General features: G+C 35.4%; 4 protein-coding genes across 10 annotated transcripts; 2 read left to right on the plus strand and 2 right to left on the minus strand.

Annotated features, from left to right (window-relative positions):
• Window positions 1-2,473: 2,473 nt before the first annotated feature.
• Window positions 2,474-8,764, plus strand: LOC132645655 (ribosomal RNA small subunit methyltransferase, chloroplastic-like). Of its 2 annotated transcripts, XM_060362764.1 has the most exons (10): window positions 2,475-2,719; window positions 3,201-3,350; window positions 3,762-3,818; window positions 3,990-4,091; window positions 4,261-4,356; window positions 6,679-6,763; window positions 7,247-7,299; window positions 7,765-7,848; window positions 8,069-8,179; window positions 8,292-8,764. In XM_060362764.1, exons 1-10 carry the CDS (start codon window positions 2,510-2,512, stop codon window positions 8,355-8,357), a joined length of 1,014 nt encoding a protein of 337 aa, XP_060218747.1. In that variant the 5' UTR covers window positions 2,475-2,509; the 3' UTR covers window positions 8,358-8,764. The 2 variants fall into 2 exon arrangements, with proteins under 2 accessions (XP_060218748.1, XP_060218747.1); XM_060362765.1 differs by lacking the exon at window positions 4,261-4,356 and having other exon boundaries at window positions 2,474-2,719.
• Window positions 8,765-8,880: 116 nt separating this feature from the next.
• LOC132645660 (uncharacterized) lies at window positions 8,881-9,646 on the minus strand. Its single transcript, XM_060362768.1, has one exon. It carries the CDS (start codon window positions 9,541-9,543, stop codon window positions 9,019-9,021), a length of 525 nt encoding a protein of 174 aa, XP_060218751.1. The 5' UTR covers window positions 9,544-9,646; the 3' UTR covers window positions 8,881-9,018.
• A 1,029-nt stretch (window positions 9,647-10,675) lies between these two features.
• LOC132645661 (protein-ribulosamine 3-kinase, chloroplastic) lies at window positions 10,676-16,125 on the minus strand. 2 transcript variants are annotated; one of them, XM_060362770.1, is made up of 9 exons: window positions 15,925-16,125; window positions 14,270-14,423; window positions 14,059-14,149; window positions 13,864-13,938; window positions 13,664-13,752; window positions 13,256-13,374; window positions 12,508-12,648; window positions 11,360-11,439; window positions 10,676-11,068 (listed from the first exon to the last, which is right to left on the minus strand). In XM_060362770.1, the coding sequence occupies exons 1-9, from the start codon at window positions 16,010-16,012 to the stop codon at window positions 10,922-10,924; spliced, it is 984 nt and encodes a 327-aa protein (XP_060218753.1). In that variant the 5' UTR covers window positions 16,013-16,125; the 3' UTR covers window positions 10,676-10,921. The 2 variants fall into 2 exon arrangements, with proteins under 2 accessions (XP_060218753.1, XP_060218754.1); XM_060362771.1 differs by having other exon boundaries at window positions 11,360-11,436; window positions 15,925-16,124.
• A 1,218-nt stretch (window positions 16,126-17,343) lies between these two features.
• On the plus strand, window positions 17,344-22,648 carry LOC132645662 (uncharacterized). 5 transcript variants are annotated; one of them, XR_009584150.1, is made up of 5 exons: window positions 17,344-18,574; window positions 18,884-18,951; window positions 19,038-19,079; window positions 20,231-20,486; window positions 21,788-22,648. XR_009584150.1 is itself a non-coding variant. In XM_060362773.1 (5 exons), exons 1-5 carry the CDS (start codon window positions 18,542-18,544, stop codon window positions 19,499-19,501), a joined length of 333 nt encoding a protein of 110 aa, XP_060218756.1. In that variant the 5' UTR covers window positions 17,344-18,541; the 3' UTR covers window positions 19,502-20,223. The 5 variants fall into 5 exon arrangements, 2 of the variants coding, with proteins under 2 accessions (XP_060218756.1, XP_060218755.1); XM_060362773.1 differs by lacking the exons at window positions 20,231-20,486; window positions 21,788-22,648 and adding exons at window positions 19,237-19,327; window positions 19,403-20,223; XR_009584151.1 differs by having other exon boundaries at window positions 17,344-18,951; window positions 19,038-19,610.
• Window positions 22,649-24,019: the final 1,371 nt, after the last annotated feature.

Below are 24,019 nucleotides of genomic sequence, written 5' to 3' on the forward strand. Positions count from 1 at the left end.
TTTAGGTCAGCTGGTGGCGTTTTGTAGGGCTGGTGAGCACATGTGGATGGCACAGTGTCCATTGATCCATATGGACATTGTTGAGCATCACGCGCCTGACCGCGTGTTACGACAGTTTGGGCGGAACGTGAGGATGACGACTCTAGCAGCAGTCGGACATGACACTCCGGTCCATGAGTACATGACGTGGTACATGCATATCACTCACACCTTGATTGTCAACCCCTCGACGCCTCGTCCTAATGGCCGAGGATATGCATCACTCTCAGGAGCGTATGAGGCGTTGGTAAGTTTTATTAATCTTATACTTAATCCATCGTCTTATTATGTATTACTTTACGAATTTATTCAATTCTTAAAATTTGCAAATATATGCAGCTACGGATGACTCTGATGATACGCCATGAGAGAATTCCCCTTACGGAGTCCCCCGAGCCTGGGATAGCGGCATATGCAGCACGGATAGTTCAGCTTACCGACACTGGTATGACACGGGCACAGGAGTGACATCATATCGATGAGGATGTTCCATAGCCTTCTCCAAAGCCTGTACCAGAGGGTGGTAGGGCTGATAGAGGTGGTCGGGCTGGCAGAAGTGGTCGGGCTGGCAGAAGTCTAGTAAATGAGCTTGACGATATAGCCCATCAGGCTCCGTCGGCTACAGATATCCCGTCGACTTCTTCTTCCGGGCCGTCGACTTCACAGAGACCTAGATATACTCCAGAGATGTTCGCACATTATGATCCTTGGTCATCATTTCCATAGGTGCCAGTTAGTGATCTACATATGGGAGACGAACATGAGGACTTAGACTTGGGGATTATTTTCGATGAGTACTTTCTTCGTCCTGCAGCCAGGCCTACGGCACCATCTGCATCTCCGGCTTCGCGGGCCGCTCAGGAGCCCTCTCACATGCCATCTCAGGAGCCCGTCGACACACAGGTTTATTTTTTTTAACAATAAAATAATATATTAATTAATTATTTTATTAATCTAAACTAAATTATTTACATGTATTATAGGTTCATTCTTCTGCGCCTGTGGACCCGTCTCCTCTTGTTCAGATCGACCCATCTCCACCTCCAGCTACAGCTCCGGGTAGCGCTCAGGAGGCCGTTGAGGAGCCAGCTAAGGAGCCCTCTGATCAGCCATCTCAGAAGGCCGTCGACGCACAAGTTTGTTTTTTTACAATGAAATAATTTATTAAATAATTGTTTATATGTTATTTCATGTTTAGTTTATGATAAATCTAAATTAAATTGTTTATATGTTATTTTAGGTTCATTCTTTTGCTCCTGTGGTCCAGTCTCCTTCGATTGAGTCATCTCCTGAGGCATCTAATGAGGCTACTAAGATTTCGACCGCCGCCGTCTCCCACAGGAACCATATTTTTACTCAGGGCCTAAAGAAGGGAAGAAAGGATGATCATGATATAAATCATCCTGTCATTAAGAGGAGGAGAGAGGATCCTGATGATAGTGAGGGTGGTGGGGTTGGCCTTAGGAGATTGTGTATTTGTAAATAAAATGTACATTTTATGTTAATATTATATATATTTTTGGGTATTATTTTTTTAATGATAATTAGTTATTTTAGTATTTATTGTCGATTAATAATAACTCGTGCGACGTCCTATATTAATTAGAACCTTATAAAATATGACAATTAAACTTAAAGATAACAAGTTTACAAATTTACTTCGGAGCACTTTACAACCCCTAAAACGACGATCCAAATGTATATGTATACTTAATGTAATAAGCCGATATTATTGTACGTTAAAAAAATATTAAGTTGTATATAAAATATTTATATTCCGACGTTTTGAAACGTGACTAATCTTCGGTCAAAGTACGAAAAAAAAACTTAAAAGATAACAAGTTTCCAAACTTACTTCGGAGCACTTTATAACCCCTAAAACGACGATCTAAACATATATGTATACCTGATGTAATGAGCCGACATTATTGTACGCTAAAAAAGATATTAAGTTCTATATAAAATATTTATATTCTGGAGTTTAGAAACGTGATTAATATTTGGTCAAAGTATGAAAAAAAACTTAATTTTGAGTGATTTTCAAAGAACAAAGACTGGAAGAAGGAAGGGGACATTTTATTTCAGGGCTTTTACACACAGAATCTGTGCGTAAAAGAACTTAAGTGTAAATGTACACTTTAATCATTTTATGGACAGATTATGTGCGTAAAGCCTATTTTAATTTTTTTTTTTAAATGAATTATTTTGATTTCAAAATTTTATTTTTGGATTACAAAAGTTCGGACCCTTATGCAGCTATCAACCGGCCCGACATGTGATAAAATAGCAGGGTGGGTAAAACCAACCGTTTAGAAAGTTAAATATAAAGTCTATTTTGCCCTTGCAAAGTTGAACAAGATGACCCACTAGTTCATTTTAAAAAAGGGTAAACATGTCTGTTCATGAACATTTCCCTGGATAAACCCATGGAAATTAATAGACCAATAACCAGAAAAAAAAAAAACTACGGATGCATTCTTTGCTGCCACTCTCTTCAACACCAAAACCGCTACTCTACGATGGACCCTTTGCTGCCAGTAGTCGAAGACCCAAATGCCTTAATACAATAACAGCAATATCTAAAGCCAAAAGCGAAAACAAGGCTGATGAGGATGACTATTATGCCACTCTCAAAGCTCTCAACTCTAAAGGTCGTTTTCCAAGAAAATCACTTGGCCAGGTATTTACTGCTTTTTAGGAGCGATATGAAAGTCTTTTTATTGATGGGTATTGTTCATCGAACACACAAGCTTGTGTGTGTTCCATAGCCTGTTTGGCCAAGCTTGGGGGGGGGGGGGGGGGCAAAAGTGCTTATTAAAAAAAAAAAAAGTGAGTTGTTTGGCCAAACTTTTTGAAGAAAATAAATGCCTCTGGGTGCAGCAGAAGTTGTTTTTCGGAAGCTAAAAATAGCTTAAAGCATTTTTGTTGAAAAATACTTTTGAGAAAATACAGTTAGGAAACACTTTTTAAAAGTTTGTCTAAACACTAATTGATATTTACACTTTTAAATAAATTAGTCAAACACAAATTGCTTCTGGCTAAAAATATTTTTTTGAGAAGCACTTTTCAAAATAAGTTGATTTTAGAAGCTTGGCCAAATATGCTAGAGTGTGTTTGATGCTCTATGTTTTTTATAATCTCAATTCTATTGTGAATTGTAGCACTACATGCTGAATTCGTCGGTAAATGAGGAACTAGTTGCTGCTGCTGATGTGCAAGAAGGAGATTTGGTGGTTGAAATTGGGCCTGGTACAGGTTCCCTTACAAATGTTCTTGTCAATTCTGGTGCCACTGTCCTTGCTATTGAAAAGGTTTGTTCTTTTTCACTATGAGTATACTTCTGATTGTTTTTCTTTTTGGCCCACGCATAGAGTTAATGTTAGGATTCTTTTAGTCTGGTTAGAAGAGTCTTGTATGTCCCTAAGATAAGTTTGAGATTTAAAGACAAATTAATTATTATTGGAATGACATGGTTTAAATAGCACGGAATGGCTACAACCGACTGGCTTGGGATTAAAGCATAGCGAGTGTATGCCCACAGTGTGTGTGTGTGTGTGTGTAATAGAATCATATGACATTGAAAATGCTAAGACTTAACAAACTTTGAGGATATATATCATTGCATGAACAGTTATGAGGGGAAAAAGGCTTTTCTATCTTCTGTTTTCCATCTTGTTCCTTTTTATTGTTGACTCAATTGTTCTCTTTTTCAATGATTTAAGGATCCCTACATGGCAGCCCTTGTAACGGAGAGATTTTCCAGTTTGGACTGTGTAAAGGTAACAAATTTAGCTCATTTCTCTCCACTTTGAGTGCAGGATTGAAAGTTAATATTTGAGAATATAGTTCCTTACCCAATAAATGTACTTGGTTACGGCTTTACACCACGCTTCAGTGGCTTCTATTGCAAAGAAAATAGAAATGTGATAATATGACCACTGCATCTATAGGTTTTGCATGAAGATTTCACAAAATGTCATATACGCTCCCATTTGTCCACAGTTTTGCAAAGTGCAAGAAATTCTTCAGGTGTGAAACCACAATATGCAAAGGTGAGAATCTGCATTCATTTCTCAAGTTCTTCCTTTGAATCTAGGTATAGACATCTGTTGGTACTATTCTTCACACTTTTGTGCCCTTAAGTAATGTGTCTAAAGTGCAAATTACCAATGTCTTCAATATCATGCTAACAGGAGATGTACATCCCTTTCCTTTTCACAGGTAGTCTCCAATTTACCTTTTAACATAAGTACAGAAGTAATTAAGCAACTTCTTCCCATGGGTGATATCTTCTCAGAAGTAGTTTTGTTACTCCAGGTTTGTATTGTCAGTTTAAATATGCTTCCACATTAATTGATCACTAATGCCAAAAGTAGGTAGTAGGAATTATTTGTGGATATTGGCAATGGTGGTACAGTTCTCTTTTTTGTCTATTTTTCTTTTTCAACCGGACAACTCATGTTGTGCACAGAGACTGTTGGTTGTTCTCCTCCTCGGTCTGGATTAGAATTCACCGATCAGATGTAAAAGATTATCGGCTGAAGCAATAAGACTAAAATTTCTTTGACTCAGTCCAAGCTTTTGCATTAGAATTCACAGAACTAAGCAAACTTCTTTGTAATGCCTGTGCATGTTTAGAGTGAGTAGTGTTGGTTGCCCTAGGGTTGCCTTGGGTCTTGTCATTTTTCTTGTGCACCATCCATTTTAGTATTGTGTAAGTTTTCTTGATTTCTTTTTCTTTTTATATGCCAAAATTTTTATTACTGAACACCAAGTTAGTTTCAAAAATATGTCCACGCTGTTTATGTGACAACCCAAGCCATCCAGGTACCTATGAAGTTTGTGAATCCTCTATATAACATGATATTCTCTCTTTACACCAATAATACAAGTGAAATAAAAGGATATTTTCATGCTTTTCACATCATTCTCACTGTTTTGAAACTATGTTCAATTTCTTCCATTCCATAAGCACCAAAAGAGACATAGTGGTGACATTTCGAGGCTACCTTCCTTTCACTGCTATCCTCTGTACTCAAGGTTGCTTCCTTTATAGTTCGTGGTAACACACGCGATATGTTAAACGACGAGAATACAAGAGTCCTCTATCTTGAAGCTAACCTGAATGCAAGTAGAGATGATTAGGATCCTCTCCAGATTCTTTTGTCATGCAACACCGACTCACAAATATTCTCCTTCACTTTCTCAAATCGCACGCGGTCAGGAATGCATCACGTGCTGCACACCAAACAAAGAAAGCAACTATTTTTGGAGTCTAAGATAGGGCTTTGACTTCTGTCATAGTCTAGTTATGCATCGGCATCCTGAACCAGTTGCTAATTTCACTTAGTTAAGTTTCTTGCTTAAACCTATATGGTAGTTACTTTTGATGGTCATCGAAAGCTAATAAGCACCTCGTGAGGTTTTTGTATGTTTATGGTCAGATCTATGACATGCTAGTTTTGGCAAAATATAGTGGTTTCTTGGGACATAATGTAGGAGGTCATTTTCACAAAGTATGCGACTCTATGGCATAGAGGAAAGAGAAATTACATAAAATACCCCCCCTCCCCCCCCACCCCCCACCAAAACTTGTCCACTTAACTTAGTTTGGCCCTTTAACTTTATGGGCGATTATGTACCCCCCCTATTCTAAACAATCCCAGATTAAGATTCAAGAGTGTTATAAATGCGCCTGACACGTGTTAACACTATTTTTTTTTAAAGGTTTTCCGTTATTTTTTCTTCTTTCCCTACTTTCTTTTCTTTCCCCATATTCATGGCAAAAAAAGCTTTAAGTTATAAGATTCGCAATAGTTTATTGATGAGATCGATAGACATCTTACAGAGGAAAGTAAGGTCAGCGGAATTTGATTTTCTGGTGAAGGTGGGACGATATTAGTCTCTACTTTTGGATCTTGGATTTCGACTTGTAAAGGTTAAGAACTTAAGATCTGAGAAAAGTGTATTAATCGATGTTTTAGAAAGGAAACATAAACGCGGTCAACTTTATCGGCAAAAATGGCAACGGTGAATCAAATCCATATCTAATCTATGAAATAAACTGATCTTTCTTTTATGATGTGTAATATTAAACTCATTAACTAAATTTATTTACAAAGAAGCAAAAATGAAAAAGAGAATGGCGTGGAGGATAGAGGGAGGCGTGGGAAAAAACTGGAGAAAGAAAGAAAGAGGAAAGGGAGACAAAAGAAAAAGAAAACCTAAAAGGAAAAAAATATATATTAAAAAAGTATAATTAGTACAATAAACTGTCGTCCAATCAGCAGATGACATATGTATTGTGTGGACCAGTTTTAGTGTTATTCCTTCTCACGCGCTTTCCAAAAGCTGATAACATTTTCTTTACCACGTCACCTGTTAAGGGATTAATTTCACTTCATACTAGAGTGGGGGGATATGTGTGTGTGTGTGTGTTGTGGGTGGGTTGGGGGGGGGGGGGGTACATAAACGTCCTAAAGTTAAAGTGCTAAACCAAGTTAACTGGACAAGCTTAGGGGGGACTTCATGTATTTTCCCTAGAGGAAACAGTTTGATGGATTTCACCTGCTACTAAATCCCACCCAGCTGTTCCAGTTGTTGAGTGGACTACTGACAGTTGATTGTATGGAATTTCAGGAGGAAGCTGCTGTGCGCATGGTGGATTCATCCTTAAGGTCCTCTGAGTATCGACCCATTAATATTTTCATCAACTTCTATTCAGGTACTTGAGAAGTCTTGTGAGGGGCACTTTATATATATATATATATATATGAAGTAAATTTTCTGTGTACGAAAGGGGACAAGTGCGCGCAAACCTCTTACTTTTCCAAGTTTTATTTGGTTTCCAGCTATTGTTACATCAGGTCATAGATACGTCATACATGTTTGGCTACCTGGTCCCGTGAGACAAAAATAAACATTCTTCTTCTAAATTCCAAAAATTGCACTTCTAATTATCTAGTATTTCAACTCCTATTTGCAGTGGATTTGCCATCTTTTATATCTAATCCTTAGTACCTCAAATTTGTGTTTAGTTGAATGCTGGCAGTCCATATTCTCTGAGCCTCAAAGATGTGCTCTACTAATCAAAATACATCTTTAGTATCAACGACATTTTCACATCTTTATAAACCAATAGCTCCAAATCTGTTTGCATGTATTAATCAATAATCTCAAGCTTTTGCATTTACATTTATCTCTACAGATCCCGAATACAAATTTAAGGTGCCAAGGACAAATTTCTTCCCACAACCTAAAGTAAGTATCCCCCTTTATATTTTCCTCTTTGAACACCTGTACGGAACCAAGAAAGGATTATACATAACTATTTATTTAACTTAAACATTAGCAGTTTAGGATTGACAGACTCTTCTAGGCACGGACACTATGACTTTCAGTAAATTGAACATACACCCCTAGACAGCTTCAAGATGTGATGCTCTGTCCAATATCAAATACTTTGAACTATGGTAGAATGAAACTTTACTTTAACGTCTAAACGTGTTTCCTTCATTAAAAATATCTTCTAGGCCTGTTTCCTTTAATACCTTGCTTGATCTCTTTGACGAATAGTATTATTTGAAGAATACAGTTCCCAAATCATGCACAGGATCTTTGCTGGTGGTATAGCTTTTCCATGTCCATATGATGGTGTAATAGGTAATTGTTATGATTATTCAATTGAGTCACAAAGTGAAATTGTTGTTTCTTGTTCTTCTTCAGGTTGATGCAGCTGTAGTTTCCTTCAGACTGAAGCAACCTGTTGATTATCCTCCCGTTTCTTCAGCCAAAAGCTTCTTCTCAATGGTTCTCACAGCCTACCGTTGTACTTTCCTTTTTGTTTTTCCCATGTGTTCATGTGTAATATAACAAATTGAAGCATAGCACTATTTAATATACTAAATATAACAGCATCTGCAATCCGTGGTTATAAAACAAATTTGGGAATATAGGGTTAACTATGGTGAATAGTTTATCTTTCTCATTTTCCATAGCTAACATATTCTATTCCTCATTAATGGTTTAGGTCAACTGTGCGTTTAATGGAAAACGTAAGATGTTACGGAAGACACTACAACATATATGCCCTTCTCTTGAGATTGAAGAAGCTCTTGTTAGTGCTGGTCTTCCATCCACGGTATTACTGATGTTGTTTCTCATACATCCAGTCAATGAAGTACTCCCGCAATTCTTCTATATAAATCATTTCTTCTCGCGTTTGATTTTTCCCTTCATTTCCTTTTTTCCAGTCAAGGCCGGAGGAGCTTGCACTAGATGATTTTGTGAGGCTGCATAATTCGATTGTTAAAGCCTAGGATTTTCTGGTGTCACTTGGTGCTGAGCTTTCTGAGGATACTTGATAGTAGAGGCTGCACCGTTCTTGTTAGCTTTGATATCTTAAGCTTCACTGGTACCAGAATCTGGAATAGGGAGTCAACAAGCCTGGAGCAATATCAGCAGCTAGAAATTCTAACAGCTACAGTTGACAGCAAAAAGAGCAACCCCACAACACTTGATTTGAGCCTCTCTTGCTACTGTTGTCATATTCTTCAAAGCCTTAATCCATTCAATGCAGCATAAAGTGCTGAGAGAATTGTCAAGCTTCAGATCTGAGTGTAAATATTTTAAGCGCATCGTACTTCTTTTACACTAATTAGTAGAGTACTAATTACAAACGAATAGTGTATTCGGGTATATGTATAAAAGATAATCTTTTGCATCAGATCGCCCTCTATTATTAATGAACACTGAGAATTCATATGACTGACTTCTCAAAAAAAAAAAAAAAAAAAAAAAAATCATATAACTAAGAAGCATAAAATCAACTCATACTCCAAATGGTGGAAAATGGCTTAGAATATTTCAATAGAGATTATGAAAATACATTAGGTAATAACCAATAATTTATCCACCCCAATAAGTAGCCATAACTCAAAACAAAAAAGAATCCAATTCTCTACAGTCTACACAGTTTATTCAAGAATGGAACTGATAAATAAGCTCCAAGGACCTCAATTTAGTCCCATGAGGATCAAATTCCAGGACAGGGAAGTCATTCTCGTAGCTCTGTCTCTGCTCAGCCGCAGCTGACCCCGGGGAAAGAGGTCTTTTGGGTCTCTTGTTCCGAATGAAACAATCCCGCAACTTCTCCTCAACTCTGTCAACACTACTCTTGGAATTCTGCTCAGTTCCATTCACATCATCATCATCATCATCTTGCATAGGCTCATCGCCTACAGCAGAGGAGACAGAATTCTCAAGAACCGGAGACGGTGTAGGGAGGAGATGAGGTTGTTGGGGTGGTGGATGATGGTGGTGGGATTGGGATAGGAAGAGGGAGAGATGGTGGTGAGCAGAATGAAGAGAAGAGTAAATTTGGAGGAGTTGGGAAGAATCAGAAGTGGTAGGGAGTTGTTTAGCCACTAGGGTTGCTTGGTCAAGTGCTTGTATCAGCTCACCTATGCCTCCTCTTTCAGGCACCATCTCCATCTCCATCTCCATTTTCTTGTCGAAAGTACACAATCTTGTTACTCGTGCGTCTCTCTGTCTCTGCGCTTTCTAGGGGTGTGAATTCCTTTGCCTTTTTTGTACTTGTGTTAAGTTGATGGATACATCTTACATGTTGGCTCTTTTACCCTCACTTACAACTATCTCCTATCCCTTTTACTACTTGCTTTTTTTCCATATTAGTTAGCCACATTATTAAAATTTGCCGTCTCAAAATACTTATTCATTTATAAAATTAATTATTTTTTCTATTTTAACCTTGACATTAATTGTTTTTTAAAGTAACTAGTATTTATTAGAGTGTAATTTATTTGAGAGAGATAAGGGTAATATAGTAAAAACACACTTTTATTTATGATTTTTTAAAAAGTGTATAAAGAGAAAGTGAACAAGTAATATGAGACGGAGGGAGTAAATATTTGTCATCTTAAATGCCTATTTCCATTGTAGAAAAAAAAGGAAAAAAATTAGTCAAATATGATCAATGCAATCTAATGATTCTTTAATGGGAGTATCACAGTCTTTAATGATTACTAGTACTAGATTAAAATACGGGGAGTGAAAAGTAACTCATTTTATAATGTAAAAAATTGCACGCGGTAGCTTATTTTGGATACCGTTATTCAACCTGTACCCAATTTTTTAAAAAAATATTTCAAATACTACATATCAAAAGTTGTTCGGAAGTGGGTAGAAATACAAAAAATTATAAATTTAAGACATAACTTAAACAATGACGCCACCATTAGGTATATGCGCACTTCCCCTATTTTACAACGGTGTCACAAATGTTCACCCTTAATTCTTAAAGAGTACTTTGATCCGATAGGTTAACCAGCCGCCCTTTTCAAGTTTCATCCTCATGTTTAGTATAGTTAGTTATCTAGTTAGTTTTTATATTACATCGTATAAACTTTACATTAGTAAATAAAACATAAAGTTCATTAAAAGTGAGGTTATTTTAGTGTTTTGAGAATTTTCTCCCTTTCATGGTAGAGATAGGAAAAACAGAAAAAGGAAGTAAGAAAGGATATCTTGGTTACCCTTATAGTACATAAACCAATAATTATTATATCATGAATGAAATAGAGTTCGCCTGCACCAACTTCCAGCTTATGACTCACTCTCAGTTGAAAAAATATACACTCGAAATAGAATAAAAATGTTGGCTTCTGTACAAGGAACTTTACATTGGGAACCCTACATAATGCCATTGCTAGGAGCTTCAAATTGATTATACAAGCACGTAGTTTGGCGTAGCACAGTTATAACATATACAAACGGCTCTTCAAAATGGCCACAGCTAGAGAAAGACAAAAGCTTTTTACATGTACAAGATAATGAAGTGAATGAAAAAACTAGTATCTAGATTCTAGACATTGAGCATCCGGAGATAGTTATCAATTATGGACATTGCAGAAGACCGGTAACCCGACCCAAACAAGTTATAGTGATTGAGGTAGTGATACAGCATGTATAAATCTCTCCTTTGATCAAAACCAGGTTGTTCAGGCATCACCTGAACATAAAAAAAAAAAAAATGCACAGAAATGAATGAGAGTACATACCAAGGATATGACCCGGTTAACAAGCCAATATGGTGGATCATTAAATTCACATTGATGCTAAAACTTAATTTGTTAGTAGAGATTACTGATTATCTATTAAAGAACAGCGAGAAAACAGGGGGGGGGGGGGGGGGGGGGGTTTCTTTTTCTTTCTTTCTTTTCCTTCAGAATGTCCTTGCAGATTAAATGTCGAAGACAAGAGAAACAAATGTGAATTCTGGAAATGTAATTAATTACAGCACCTCAAAGTAAGCCTTGTAAAAATCTCCTCCAAATCCAGCACACCATGACATTCCAAATTCTGCCTCATTATGTCCATCTACCGAAAAAAAAAAAAGAATTCATAATATTAGTGCATCTGGAGTCAGTAATTCGTCTACCAAAAAATCAAGCACTAACATGAATATTACACTGACATCGTTCAACTTACATATATTTCCTTATCCATCTGGATTGCAATGTGTAGATGATATTGGCACAAAGAATAATGAAGGAGAAAGAAATTTGAGCCATATTACCATAGGCGTTAACAAGAATCACATAAATCAGGCTGTATATCTGGAAGTAAATCAAACCCAATGTCCAACTATTCAAGAGGCTACCAGAGGATTATGCTACCAATTTATATGAGGCTGGCCATAAGTGAAGAGGCAATGTCATTTTTACGTATCAACCTTTCATTAGACAGTAATCCTTATTCCAAACTGGGTGTTTACGAGTATAGGGGCAATGCATCCAATAGAGATAAGATGGCACAATATGGAAACTTATCAGCTTTATGTATTCTGGACTTTGGTTAAATGCATTTATAGACAATTTTAAGCCATTTGAGAACTTTTAAAGTTATTTCACTATTTCTCATATAGTTTATCATTTTAGCCATTTCACCATAAAAGTTTCAGAAATTGTCTTAAATGGTTTGATCAAAACTTTGACCTTTGAAAGTCAAAATTTAGGCAATTAGGATGGTTGGAGTATTTCATATTGGTCTTCCTCTGAAAAGCAGAAAAAGAAGCAAATATTTACCTTATTAGTAGCGTCCTACATTTCAATGTTTGCTTGTCTGGTTGTCGTTAGTATCATTGCAGAAATATTGTAAAACTTATCAGGATCCTGGTAATATACATTAACTGTCTGATCTTCCATCTCATAGTATATTGTATCAATCTTTATTTCTATTCCTTATATATGTTAATGGCTCTGATAAGAAAGAAGGTTGTTAAAGTAAAATGAGCTATAAGGAGTTCCCGTAGTTATATAAACTGCACCGAACAAGCTTGCCTCAGATAATACAATGCCAGGTGCTTCAGAAGGAGATATATTTCATACACGAAGTAGTGAATTCCTGAAGCAAAAATAACAATATTGAAATCGATAACCTAAGACTTACAGTAACATGCAGGGTCAAGAATCACAGGTTCACCATTCTTGTCATATGTGATATTCCCGCTCCATAAGTCTCCGTGCAACAAGCATGGCTCTATCACAACATTTTTGAATAAAGGTCCCAGGTTCTTAGCTAACCTTTGTCCTAAGAATAGAACAATTTTGATAAAACATGTCAGATATTGAATGACCAAGTAAACACCCTTGAACTGTTTACAAGTATTTACTTAATTGGACGTTTAATCTCAGGTTGTAGAAACTGCCAAGCCTCAAATTTCAGGAAAAGGGATTGTTACAAAAATGTTGGTTTTGGCATATATTCAGTTCCATAGAGTTTGATATTTGCCCATCATTCCATGTATGTCGATGTTGTCTCATTGCGCAACGAAAATATTAGGTTTTAGAAGTTTAAGCTAAACACTATCTATCTTAGAATGAGTACAGGAAGATAGATCTGATTATAAATCACTCAAAGCCAGATTAAAAGATAAGTGGGAGTGTTGGTTTGCGCTGGAAAATAAGAAAGCAAGCTACTTTGGCTGTCAGAATGAATCTAAGGAGCAAGAATCCATTCTCTGCTACTACAGTAAGTTGGTTCAAATTGCAATTCTAAAAGAAGCCTGAAGCAACTTTAAATTTAGAATGAAGGAGGAGGTTGTACACATTTCCATATTGCATTTATCAGGATCAAACAAGATAAATTCCATAAATGAAGTCAATATATTCTTTTCCAATAAAATGGTGATTTAAACCTCTCTCATAAATGGTTGGATCTCCATACTGTTCACGAGCCAACTTCAACTGGTATCCCAATCTGTGTTCCGCAAAAAATTCGACCCAATCTGTCATCCATGTGTTTATCTGCGGAGTACTACACATATGCACAAATATTCAGTCCTTGATATGTCCGATCTGTTTATGCCTTAATATATGGAGAAATACAAATGACGAGAAAACTCCAACTTCAACTACTAGACATTCAATTGAATATTTCTCGTTTCACTTTCTTTTTTGCCTAATAGTAAAAGCTACACATGATCCTTCCATTTATACAGAGAGCAGTAGAATGGGTATATTTTAAATAAGTGCAAGTGTACAATTCACCATATAGTGGATTTTGAGAAATGCCTCCTCGTAATGGAAGAATTTTGATATGATACCTGCCAATAGTATTGTCAACGTGAAAGCCAAACCCCTTCTCAGATTTTGCCGCTTTATGCATTTCAGCAAGCTTCCTTCCTAATGCAGACTGAAAAGCAGTAAATGGTCAAATATCTGAATACTGTCACCAAATTAACTACGAAAATGATATGTAGAAAACAGTAATTATGGGAAAAAGAAGACGAACAGTCACTCTCACCTGATTGCCTCTAGATGCACCAAACTCAATAAATTCCATAATGATATAAGAGCCGCCTGTTGGCAGAGGTCCAACCTACACAATGCACGAAACAATATCCTCTAGGTTACACTTGCGAACTTTCTTTTCTGGAGGGAGAGGAGGAAAGCTTCTACAAAGTTTTAGGACAAGCGGGAAAAAAAATTACATCCTTACTTTATATGGTTTTGGTACACGAATTGACCCTGTTTCGTACATAGCATTTAAGCCCAATGCCTCTCCTTCAAACATTGATGATCCGATACTCCTGATTGGATTTTCAACAATACCAAATTGAGCAACCATCTACCACTTCTAATAATGCCATATAACGCAACCATCTATCACATCTGTTTAATGTTTGGCAGGAGAAACATAATCAAAATACCTGTTTGTTTTAACAAAAAAGGAACCAGCATCAGTGTCATAACGAGTTGCACGATTTATGCACCCACCACCAATTGGACTGATTCCTTTGATCTGTGTTGCCTTTCCTTCTGAAAGGATCCATTCACGAACTGGATCGTCACTCATTGCAGCCACTGTGGAATTCAAAGGAGTGAATACACTTGAAACGGGAAATGAATTAGTTAATGAATGCATATAGCATCTAATTGGATCGAAACCCTAAAGGCTCAATGGATTTGCCATGACCACTCAGATCGAAACCCTAAAGGCTCAATGGATGTACAGGGTGATGACTTTTAAGGTGAAATTGCAATCACAATAACTTCTTTTACACTTCAAGTTGAGCTCAACAAGTTGTAAAGTGCACTGGAAGCGCACACTTGTATGCAACTACATTGAACAAACAATATAAGCATTGAAGGAATGCAGGTAATGCAGTCTAGCGCCTTAAAAATAAATTCCACAGTTTCAGATTCCGTTAAATATTACCGCATGCCAGTAACTTCTGTGGCCGTAAAATGAAACAGAATAAAGTATTAGTATCAATTTTCAGTTAACTAAATGGTAACCATTTAGAAGAAAATGCTTAGACAAAAAGCTCCGTATAATAAGTTAAAAGTTGGAACAAAATCCTGAAAGGGCCATTATTGATTTGAAATGGATCAATAAATTAAGTTGCTTAACAGGCACTCAGTGAATGTTCTTATCTTTTTTTTTTTTTTTATATATATACCAAAACTGGGCTTTGATTAGTCAAGACTCAGGAATAATCTTAGCTAGGACAACTTACATTGTTTAAAACGGAGGAAAAGGAATTGACAGTGGAAAAACGAAGATGGTGGAGAATGTGAAACAAATTTAGTTTCTTTCCTTTGTTTGCATAAAAAAGAAAGTGGTAACTCAAGTAATTTTTAAACTTATTTTTCGTCATTCAACTAAAGCAGTGGGTGCAGGAGAAAATAACTTCCTTTTCTTTCTTTCTTTTTTAACGAAGGGCGGTGTTCGGGCCAGCTTGCGGGCACCTCGACTATTCCATTGTCTCTTGGCTACCTCTTACCAGTATAGGTACCAGGTAACTCCAGAGAAAATTAGTTTAATCAACTTCAATGAGTATGATTTCCTCTCTTTATTTCAGTGAGTAAACTTAAATATCTCTATCATAAAACCATTCATGAAAATGGAGCCTTGGGATAGAGCTAGACTGTGACAGAGATAAAAATAATCTAAATTGCTTGACACAGAGCTTTTATGCATTTGTACTAAACTTGACCAGCAGTTACATCTTACACAGATTAAGTTCAATATGACACCTCCAAGTTAACCCCATAACCCCCCCCCCCCACCAAACCCCAAACCCCTAAACATCAAATTAACAAGAGGAACAGAATTAAGTGGGAAATTCCATGATTCAAAATGGCCAGAGAGTGAGCTCCTAAATTCGTTTGACCCATCAGGTATAGTGAAAAGCTCCACATTACAGCAAAAAATTAACAAGAAAGTTGAAGTAGCAGCAAAAGAAACAGAGAGACACAAAAAGTTGAAATCTTTAACCAGAACTAACCAAAAAAAAAGAAGCTAAAGAGCAATTCAGTAGAACATTAAGCAAATAATGGTTCAAATTGTAAAGAAACATACCAATTAGAGGTCTGTTGTTGTTAAAGGAGTGTCTGAGAAAAGGGCAAGATAGAGAAGGCATGCAAGAGGAAAAGGAAATAGCCATCATAATTTTGCTGTAGATATTTGCCCACTTTCAATTGGCTCTTGTTTTCTTCATTTTTTTGACCTTTCTGCTGCTGTATGGAATTATGGCCTTTCTTTCCATTTTGCACTCCTGATACAAATACTTCTCACTCCGAATAAATATGCGGTTCTTTGATCACAATCTTTTAAATATTTTGAATTGTCAATTATTATAATTTATAATATTTTTTATTTATTTTTTAAATATATAAATTTTATTTTAAAAATCTTAAAGATTTCATACTCAAATTCAAGATTAAAATTAAATTGATTGACTCTCAAAATTCAAACTTAATCTCATAAATTTGGAGAGAGGATATAGTAATAATTACTGGATTATTTACTGTACATTTTTTTCTGTCAATATTAAGCTCATTACACTAATAATTAAATATACGATGCATAATATGAAAATTTACAATGTTTTTGGTTAAAAAAACATTGTAAATTTACAATGTTACTCTTACTTTTAAATAGATAAAAATAAAAAGATTTAACAAAGGTAATCTCTTATTGTTGAAGTGTTCTATCCATGTAAAATTAATTTTAATACAAGTTATTCATATTGAACTCGGTATAAAATAATATTGAAATTATGATATAAGATTATACCGTGCTAATAATGAAAATGCAGTAACAAAATGCTTTTTGAGGCGAATTTTCCTAATTATGGTGATTAAACCACCCTAAATATATACATATAAAAAACACCCCTAAATTCAGTCCAAATCATTAATAATATTTATACAATCCATCAATCTCTACCTTTCTGTCTGGTCTCTTATTTGCAATGGTCTTTTCACTACAAAAATCTGCTTACAAGTTACAATCTTATCGAAATTGAAACTTTACCGGATTTGGAATCTACATTGACCTATTACAATTTACATTAAGTTGGCGTTTGGCCTTGTGACATGAAATCATGATTTTAGAGCAGCGTTTGTTTATGAAATTTGTATAAAATTTTAATTTCAACTTCATATCATGATTTTAATATCAAATTCTTCAAAAGTAGAATTTGGGATTCCAAATCATCATTTCAAAATTTTTAAATGTAAAACTTGATCCATAAATTTATATTTTGTAAAAAAAAAGCCTATCACTTTAAATTTTGCAAAAAGACTCATGCTCGGTGTGAAAATCTGTCCACACCCATGTGGAAGGGGATCATATTTATTTAATTTAACTATATAATAAGTGTAAGTCGGGTGGTACGACGAAGGGCATACTGGTAATTTTACTTCTTTGAATTGTGCAAACCCGTAGTACATACGAGTAGCTTTCTTTCAGTGCTTCTAAACATGGAAGGTCTAGCACTCACTTTTCAATTTTTCACTTCCTTTTCTCTCTCTTTTCTCATTCATCTTAATGTTTGATATTGCTGAATCACTGAATGTGTTCATGATCAATTGTGTTGCCACTGGGATTACAAGGTCGTGGCTCACTGATCTTATCCCAGCTGATTCCACACTATTCGCACCACTTATGCTCATCAGGTTCCATTTTTTCAATTATTGAATGATAATTGAGGATTTTTGAGTTATAGATTGGAGTTACTTTTCCATATCTTTTGGGTCGCAAAAAGTTCTCCTCCAAATTTGTAGGAGCTTTAACGGTGAAAATGATTTCAAGTGTGATTTCTTTATCAAGACGGAAGACGGATTGTTGAAGGAGGAAGATTGCGTACAGGCTCAGAACAAAATATATTGAAATGCAGAGTGAGATAGTGTAAAGTACTCAGAGTAGGTTATTTTCTCTGTTGTGGAAGTCATTACCAGGCTTGCCCAACCGCTAAACACACTGATGTTGCATGTGTAAATCCCAGTTTGCTATACTATTTTTGTTAATGTATGTTTCTGAATTGGTTTTATAAAAGAATCTTTATTTTTCTATTTCTTTATTCTCTTCTGCATGCCAATGCTACTTGTTCACCTTTCACGATCAACTGGCACTTTATATGTTTGGTCAATTTTTGTATATATCCACTTTAGCTTCGTTCTATCACGCGCAGTTTTGTGGAAAGTAAAAACTGATACAGATTGAATAGATTTATATTCATTATCTTAGTTTTTCTATATATTTAACCACTTAATGGAATAAAAAAAAATTCAGGTCCCAAGAAGATATGTCTTTGAACATGATAGACTACATTGTGATGATCATGGAATGATGTTGATTCTGACTGTTTGAAGAAAGTAAAGGTTTGGATTAAAAGAACACATGTTAACTTATGATGCCTTTTTACATCTGTTAAATCAGATTTTCCCTCTAAATTTATCTTTCTTTAAGCCATAATTTACTATGGATTTGGAATTTCTTCTTCTTGAGCTGTGCGTCATGCTTTCAAAATTATATCATGTAAGATTGACAACTTTTCACGCTGATCATTATCATGACCTTTTCGGTATGCTGTGGAATTTAATTTTGAATTCTGGGGGTAGTTTTGCTTTCAAGCTCCACCTTTGACTATCCTTTGAATGGTATTGAATCTCTCTTCTTTTATACACGGGGAATGATAGTTGCTTTTGAGAAAGGTAAATCACTGGTAAGTATTTTTAATGGGATGATTTCAGTGAATATGTTAAGATATTAAATACTCCTTCCGTCCCATTTTAAGTGTACTAGGCACGAAGTTTAAGAAATAAAGAGAGACTTCTGAAATATCATTTTATCTTGTGATTATAAACTTGTCATGTAGGATGTTTGAATTGTCAACCTACTAAATATAGAAAGAGACACTCTTTTTGGAAAATACCAAAAAGGAAAGTAAGTCACTTAAATTGGGACGGAGAGAGTACCTAATATTTGAAAACATGTGCTGAATATTTTCTCTTTATAATGACTTGCTATACAGAGCTTGAAAGAGAAGCAGTTCTTGTATGACATTGTTGCTAATGGGCGAAGTGGAATAGATGTTGACAAGTAATTCCCCCTCTCCTTTTACTTTCATAAGATGCAACTTAAAGTGTGCGCTTGCAGCTTCATTACATGAAATAATCTTTTTGCAGATTTGATTACAGCGAGCGTGACACCAGAGCTTATGGTCTTAGGTACAATTTTCAGTTCCAGAGGCATGATCTTTGTATTCTATTTGATCCTTCTATTTTCTAAAACTGAAGAATTGGTCCCAAAATCGCTACTAACTCTGGAAAAGTCAATACTACCTTTTTGTTACTTGCTAACTAATGGAAACAATGCGTGTTGTAGACATCGAGATATCTTATCGGGGCGAAGGAATGTTAGTATTCTTGAAATTATTATGCTACATGAAACATTAACATCTTTCAAATATAGTCAGGTACAACTTAATGTGTCTTCTTCCTGGTATCATATATTTCTACGATTTTAATCATTTTGTTCTGTTGTTATGTAGTATGAGGATAGTGTACAACTTGAATACCTGCAAAATTGCAGAGGATTCCTTGTGACGACAGCACTGGCTTATGGCAATGAAAACACTCCTGTTAACTAGGAGCCAATCCAGAAGAAATTTTAGACAGCCATACTTACAGCTTTGTTTATGCCATCATCTATGAAGGATCCAATACTCAGTAGATGCCTGTTTCGAGAGATAAAATAATGTACAGATTTTTAGCGTTTTAGTGGTCTTCACACAAGCAAGATTACTTCATTTGTAAAATAGGACCCGAAATGTTATCTTGAGAATTGTTTACAAGTAAAGACAATGAGAAGTTTTATCCATTGCTAACAAGAAAAATAGCAGATATTTGATTTAAGTTTAACATTTTATATTCTCTCTGTCACATTTCAAATACATAAACTTTTAGCATGATCGTTCTTTTCTAATTCCTGTAGATATATTGCTGTCAGGAAATAATTATTAATCTATAATTGCCTTTCTATTAGTTTAAAACTTATGCTCCCTGATTGTTAAGGGAGAACCAACTTGAAGTTACCTTGCACGCGCTCATTTATGGAAAAAGTTACTTAGCTCTCATTTACAGGTTCTCATTAAATCTCAAGATCTCATGTCTCTTCAAAGACTTAGGAAGAAGTGTTCTCTTCTCCTACCTTGCTTGGTTTGGTTAAATTCCATTTAATTGGGGAGGAGTTGAAACTTGAAAGGAAAAATTGAAAAAAAGAGTGGACAAGAATATTCATTATATTCAACTTTGTTCAGGCTTTCTTTGCCATTCTAAATTCTAGCTGTTGGTATCTAAGACATTTTTCTATTTTGAAGGTCAAATTGGGCTGTTCCAATAGGTGATTTGACTTTAAGAATCACTAGCATCAATGCAATTAATTTTGATCAGCTTCTTCAAGAGGGCCAATGTCCTTTTATGCAATTTAAGGTTGGAAAAGTAAGAATTTGCAAGTTTCTTCTACTCTTCCCCTAGCTTGCTCGGCTTGGGTGATCACATCCTGTTACTCCAACTTTTTCAGAAATGGTAGCAGGCTGACTACAGCACAGACTATGTAAAGAGAACAATTTACAGGTATTTTACTGTTCCATAAAAGCGTCATTCAAATATATCTATCCATTACTACCGGCTTTCACCGTTATTTGAAGTATGTTAAATCTTTTTTACTTTTTGTGCCTCTGGACATAAGGAGATTCTATTAATTTTGAGGTCTACAGAAAAAATATATTGCTAATTGACCGAAGTGAGATGGGAAAATATTTTGATAAATATAACAATTATAGGTATGTCAGATGGTGTTTGTGACAGATGTCCGGAAACAGTTATCTCAAATAATGCAAAAAATTGCTAAAGGTAATGATTTCCTGTTGCTGGAGTTCTTAAAACATAAACTATTCTTAAATAAAGATCAGACATTCTCCTCATGGGGAGTTGTAGAATTCAGCTTGTCCTTTTCTCTTGAACATCATAATCCAGCATCTGTAGTCTACTACTCCGTCCGTCTCAAAATATTTATCGCTTTTTTCATTTACACGCCCACTAAGAAAGCATTTATAAGGGTAGTATTTTAACTGTTTTACCCTTAACATATTTCATCATGTAATCTCTCCTCAATAAATGTTTACTCCATCAATGGTGAGAACCTCTTAAATGTTGCTAATTAATACAAGGGTAAAATAGGAAAAATCTACTTAATTTTATATTGGTTAAATAAAACGCCAAATATTTTGAGACAAGTATTTTTAGTAAGGACGAAAAATATTTTGAGACGGAGGGAGTACACAATTAACCTTGTGTCTCCCTTGAATTAGTATTTAGTTTCTAGTTTAGGAAAGTGCATGGGTGCCTCCATAATGTTGCTTTATTTTGTCTTAATAAAACTAGGCTCGAACTATCGCTCGAGAGGTAAGAAGTTGATCCTTGTTTGGTCATAAGGATAGTAGTTCTCCTTGGGTCATAAAGATAAACAGAAACTATTGATATATAAAGATCCTTCAAGATTGCCCTGTTGGGAGTTGTAGAATTTTGACTTATCCTTTTCTCTTAAAAAGGAGGAAAGCATTGCGCATTGACTATGCTAATCAGCTTGCTGACGTATTTGTCAAACTTCCGTTTCGAGTCTAAACTCATACAAGTACTCTCTTACAGTGGTACTTTGTAATGTTGGTCCCTTTTTGGTGGAGGTCATGGGCTCAAGCTTCATCTTTAGTTTGAAAATGAACTTTAAATATGGTGTAGGGGCTCCATAGTCCGTTATTGTATTTGGCACGAGATCTATGTCTGCTGGTGTTCCGTAAATGTTCCATTATTATGATTTAAACTTGAACTGGTGAATCTCAATACTCAAATCTCAAGTATCTATTTGATTTCTGCAGGGTCATTCCTCTTCTGTGATAAAAACAGATGAGGGTTAGATGCTTGTAAACAGTGTTGCCGGTCATCAACTAATAGTGTCACAGCCCATTTATTGCATAATGCATGTGTAGTTGAGATATTGTGGGAATGCCAAGTTTAGCGAAGATTGAGGAACTAAATATCCTTAGACCAAGGAAAGTACCATATGCTTGAGAGTAGAGGTAATTTAACTCAATTATCCTATCCATTTTGCTTGATCATTTCTTGTACATGACATAGCGGGGTTACCGTCAGCCTGGTAAGCAAATTCAAGAAGTAACTTCAAACAGGAAAAAGAAAGAAACCGCAATAATTCGACCACCAGAAATCACGACAGCAAGATAGAAGCTGGGAAAGAATCCTAGCTAGAAAGGGAGGTAGTAGCATTACAATGGTGGTTTGACAGATTGGTCTACATGTGCATGGCCTGTCTTCGACGCAAATTTTTGCTGCTCGGATAGGACAATATTGTATATCATCACTTAAGCTTTGTGATGGGAGGGTGCAAAATCTTGCCTTGGCGATTCATGAATCGACCCAATGGATGTGTGTCTAAAGAATGGTCAGATGGTTCTTGGTCTCAATCTCTACCAAAAAAGAAGAATGAATGAATGAATGTTTTCGGAGGCTACTTTTCAGTGCTTAATTTGATCACCAAAGGCCTTTACAGTAAGCAAGAGAGTTACGTATCGGCAGACTCTTAGTTTTATCTATGTGAGGTTTTCATAGTTGACACCTTTATAATATTCTTTTTGATTGCTGTAGTTGAGTTTTCACATGATTTCCTGTATGTTTTTCTTAAGGGCTGCAAAATATGAATCATTTGATTTACTTCTGTGAAATTTGAGTCCACAATGAGAAAATGAGAATGTGTGCAAGAATATAATTTCATCAGACTAATTCTGCAATTGGCTAGCTTAGGTGTTTTTGAGTGGTATCATTAGCTCATCAAAGACTAAGGGAGGATGGAAATCAAATTACCACAAGCTGATTTCTATAAGACTAATGATCTTGTAAGTGCTATGTTTCTAAACTTGTTCTACTCTAAGCCAACTTTAGAAGTGTTTTATACTAAATGAACTTCAGTGTTGGGCATATCGTGCTCAGCACGGGCACGGGCCATCTAGTTAAAGAATAACTAGTTGCTACTATTATTGTTTTTTTTGGATCTATGAATCTTTGTCGAATTATATGTACTTAAAAGTTTGTAATTGCAAGCATTTATTTATAAGAGGAACGTGGGAAGATATGCAATTTAGTATTGCGGTGCCTTAGGATATTTCGATACCTTATTAATGAACTATGATTTACTAATTTGTAAAGATTCTATAAGAGTTGGAAAAGTTCTTATAGTTTTCACAAATTGTGGAATTTTCATGTTTATAAGAAAAAATACAACATAAGAAATCCAAATTGACAAGTCCAAATAAAATTTCAACTTCAAATCAACATGATTTCAAATCATAATTTGAAATCATGTCCAAACAGACCTAAATTCTTCCTTTGAAAATGCTACCACAACAAAATATCTTGTCGTAGCTACCTTAATTATATTGAATTATTGATCTTAACATTATATTGATGCTACTTGTACTGTATGCAAAAATTCTGACGAGACTATTTGAGGATATTTATTTACACTGCAAGTTCTGCAACATAGAACAAACCCTTTGGAATCAAGTAGGGGTGAACATTCCCTAGAATTTCATGGATACCCATTGGTTGGAATACATTACTAACAATTGGATTTCTTAGACAGATATTTTCCCTTTTGTCATTTGGAGTCATTTGGAGTATATGGCTTACTCGTAATGCCAATTATACCTCTTTTGATATCTCAATGAGTTTAATCATTCACAGAACCACTGAATACCAATTCCTTACTGAAAAAGAGTCATTTAATACTCACAGGAGAGCCCCACATGTAGGTTGGTTTAAACTGAATATTATGGCTCCTTTTTAAAATCAAAACATATAGGTGGATTAGTTGGAGTAATTAGAAACCAAGAAGCATCTTCGGTAACAAATGTAATTACACAGTTTGATCATTTAAATTTTAAAAATAACTATAATTATCAAAAACTAAAAGCTACTATGTGTCCTCATAAATAATAAGTACATAGTAATATTAACCTCGGAGAAAGGGTGAGATTTATGTTATAATTGTGTAAATAGCTTCAAACCATGTCTAGATGTAGTAACATAGTAGTTTT

The sequence above is a fragment of the Lycium barbarum genome, chromosome 6 (assembly GCF_019175385.1).
Source record: "Lycium barbarum isolate Lr01 chromosome 6, ASM1917538v2, whole genome shotgun sequence".
Lineage (NCBI taxonomy): Eukaryota > Viridiplantae > Streptophyta > Magnoliopsida > Solanales > Solanaceae > Lycium > Lycium barbarum.

What these genes read in the sequence shown, in the direction of transcription:
- LOC132645660 (XM_060362768.1), bottom strand. Translation starts at nt 9,543, where the DNA reads ATGGAGATGGAGATGGAGATGGTGCCTGAAAGAGGAGGCATAGGTGAG.
- LOC132645662 (XM_060362772.1), top strand. An exon ending in CATCTTTCAAATATAGTCAG is followed by an intron (nt 19,328 to 19,402) that starts GTACAACTTAAT and finishes GTTGTTATGTAG; the next exon opens with TATGAGGATAGTGTACAACT.
- LOC132645661 (XM_060362770.1), bottom strand. Translation starts at nt 16,012, where the DNA reads ATGATGGCTATTTCCTTTTCCTCTTGCATGCCTTCTCTATCTTGCCCT. An exon ending in TTTTTTGTTAAAACAAACAG is followed by an intron (nt 14,150 to 14,269) that starts GTATTTTGATTA and finishes AAATCCAATCAG; the next exon opens with GAGTATCGGATCATCAATGT. An exon ending in GTGCATCTAGAGGCAATCAG is followed by an intron (nt 13,753 to 13,863) that starts GTGAGAGTGACT and finishes ACTGCTTTTCAG; the next exon opens with TCTGCATTAGGAAGGAAGCT.
- LOC132645655 (XM_060362764.1), top strand. Translation starts at nt 2,510, where the DNA reads ATGCATTCTTTGCTGCCACTCTCTTCAACACCAAAACCGCTACTCTAC. An exon ending in CTGTCCTTGCTATTGAAAAG is followed by an intron (nt 3,351 to 3,761) that starts GTTTGTTCTTTT and finishes CAATGATTTAAG; the next exon opens with GATCCCTACATGGCAGCCCT. An exon ending in AAGTAGTTTTGTTACTCCAG is followed by an intron (nt 4,357 to 6,678) that starts GTTTGTATTGTC and finishes ATGGAATTTCAG; the next exon opens with GAGGAAGCTGCTGTGCGCAT.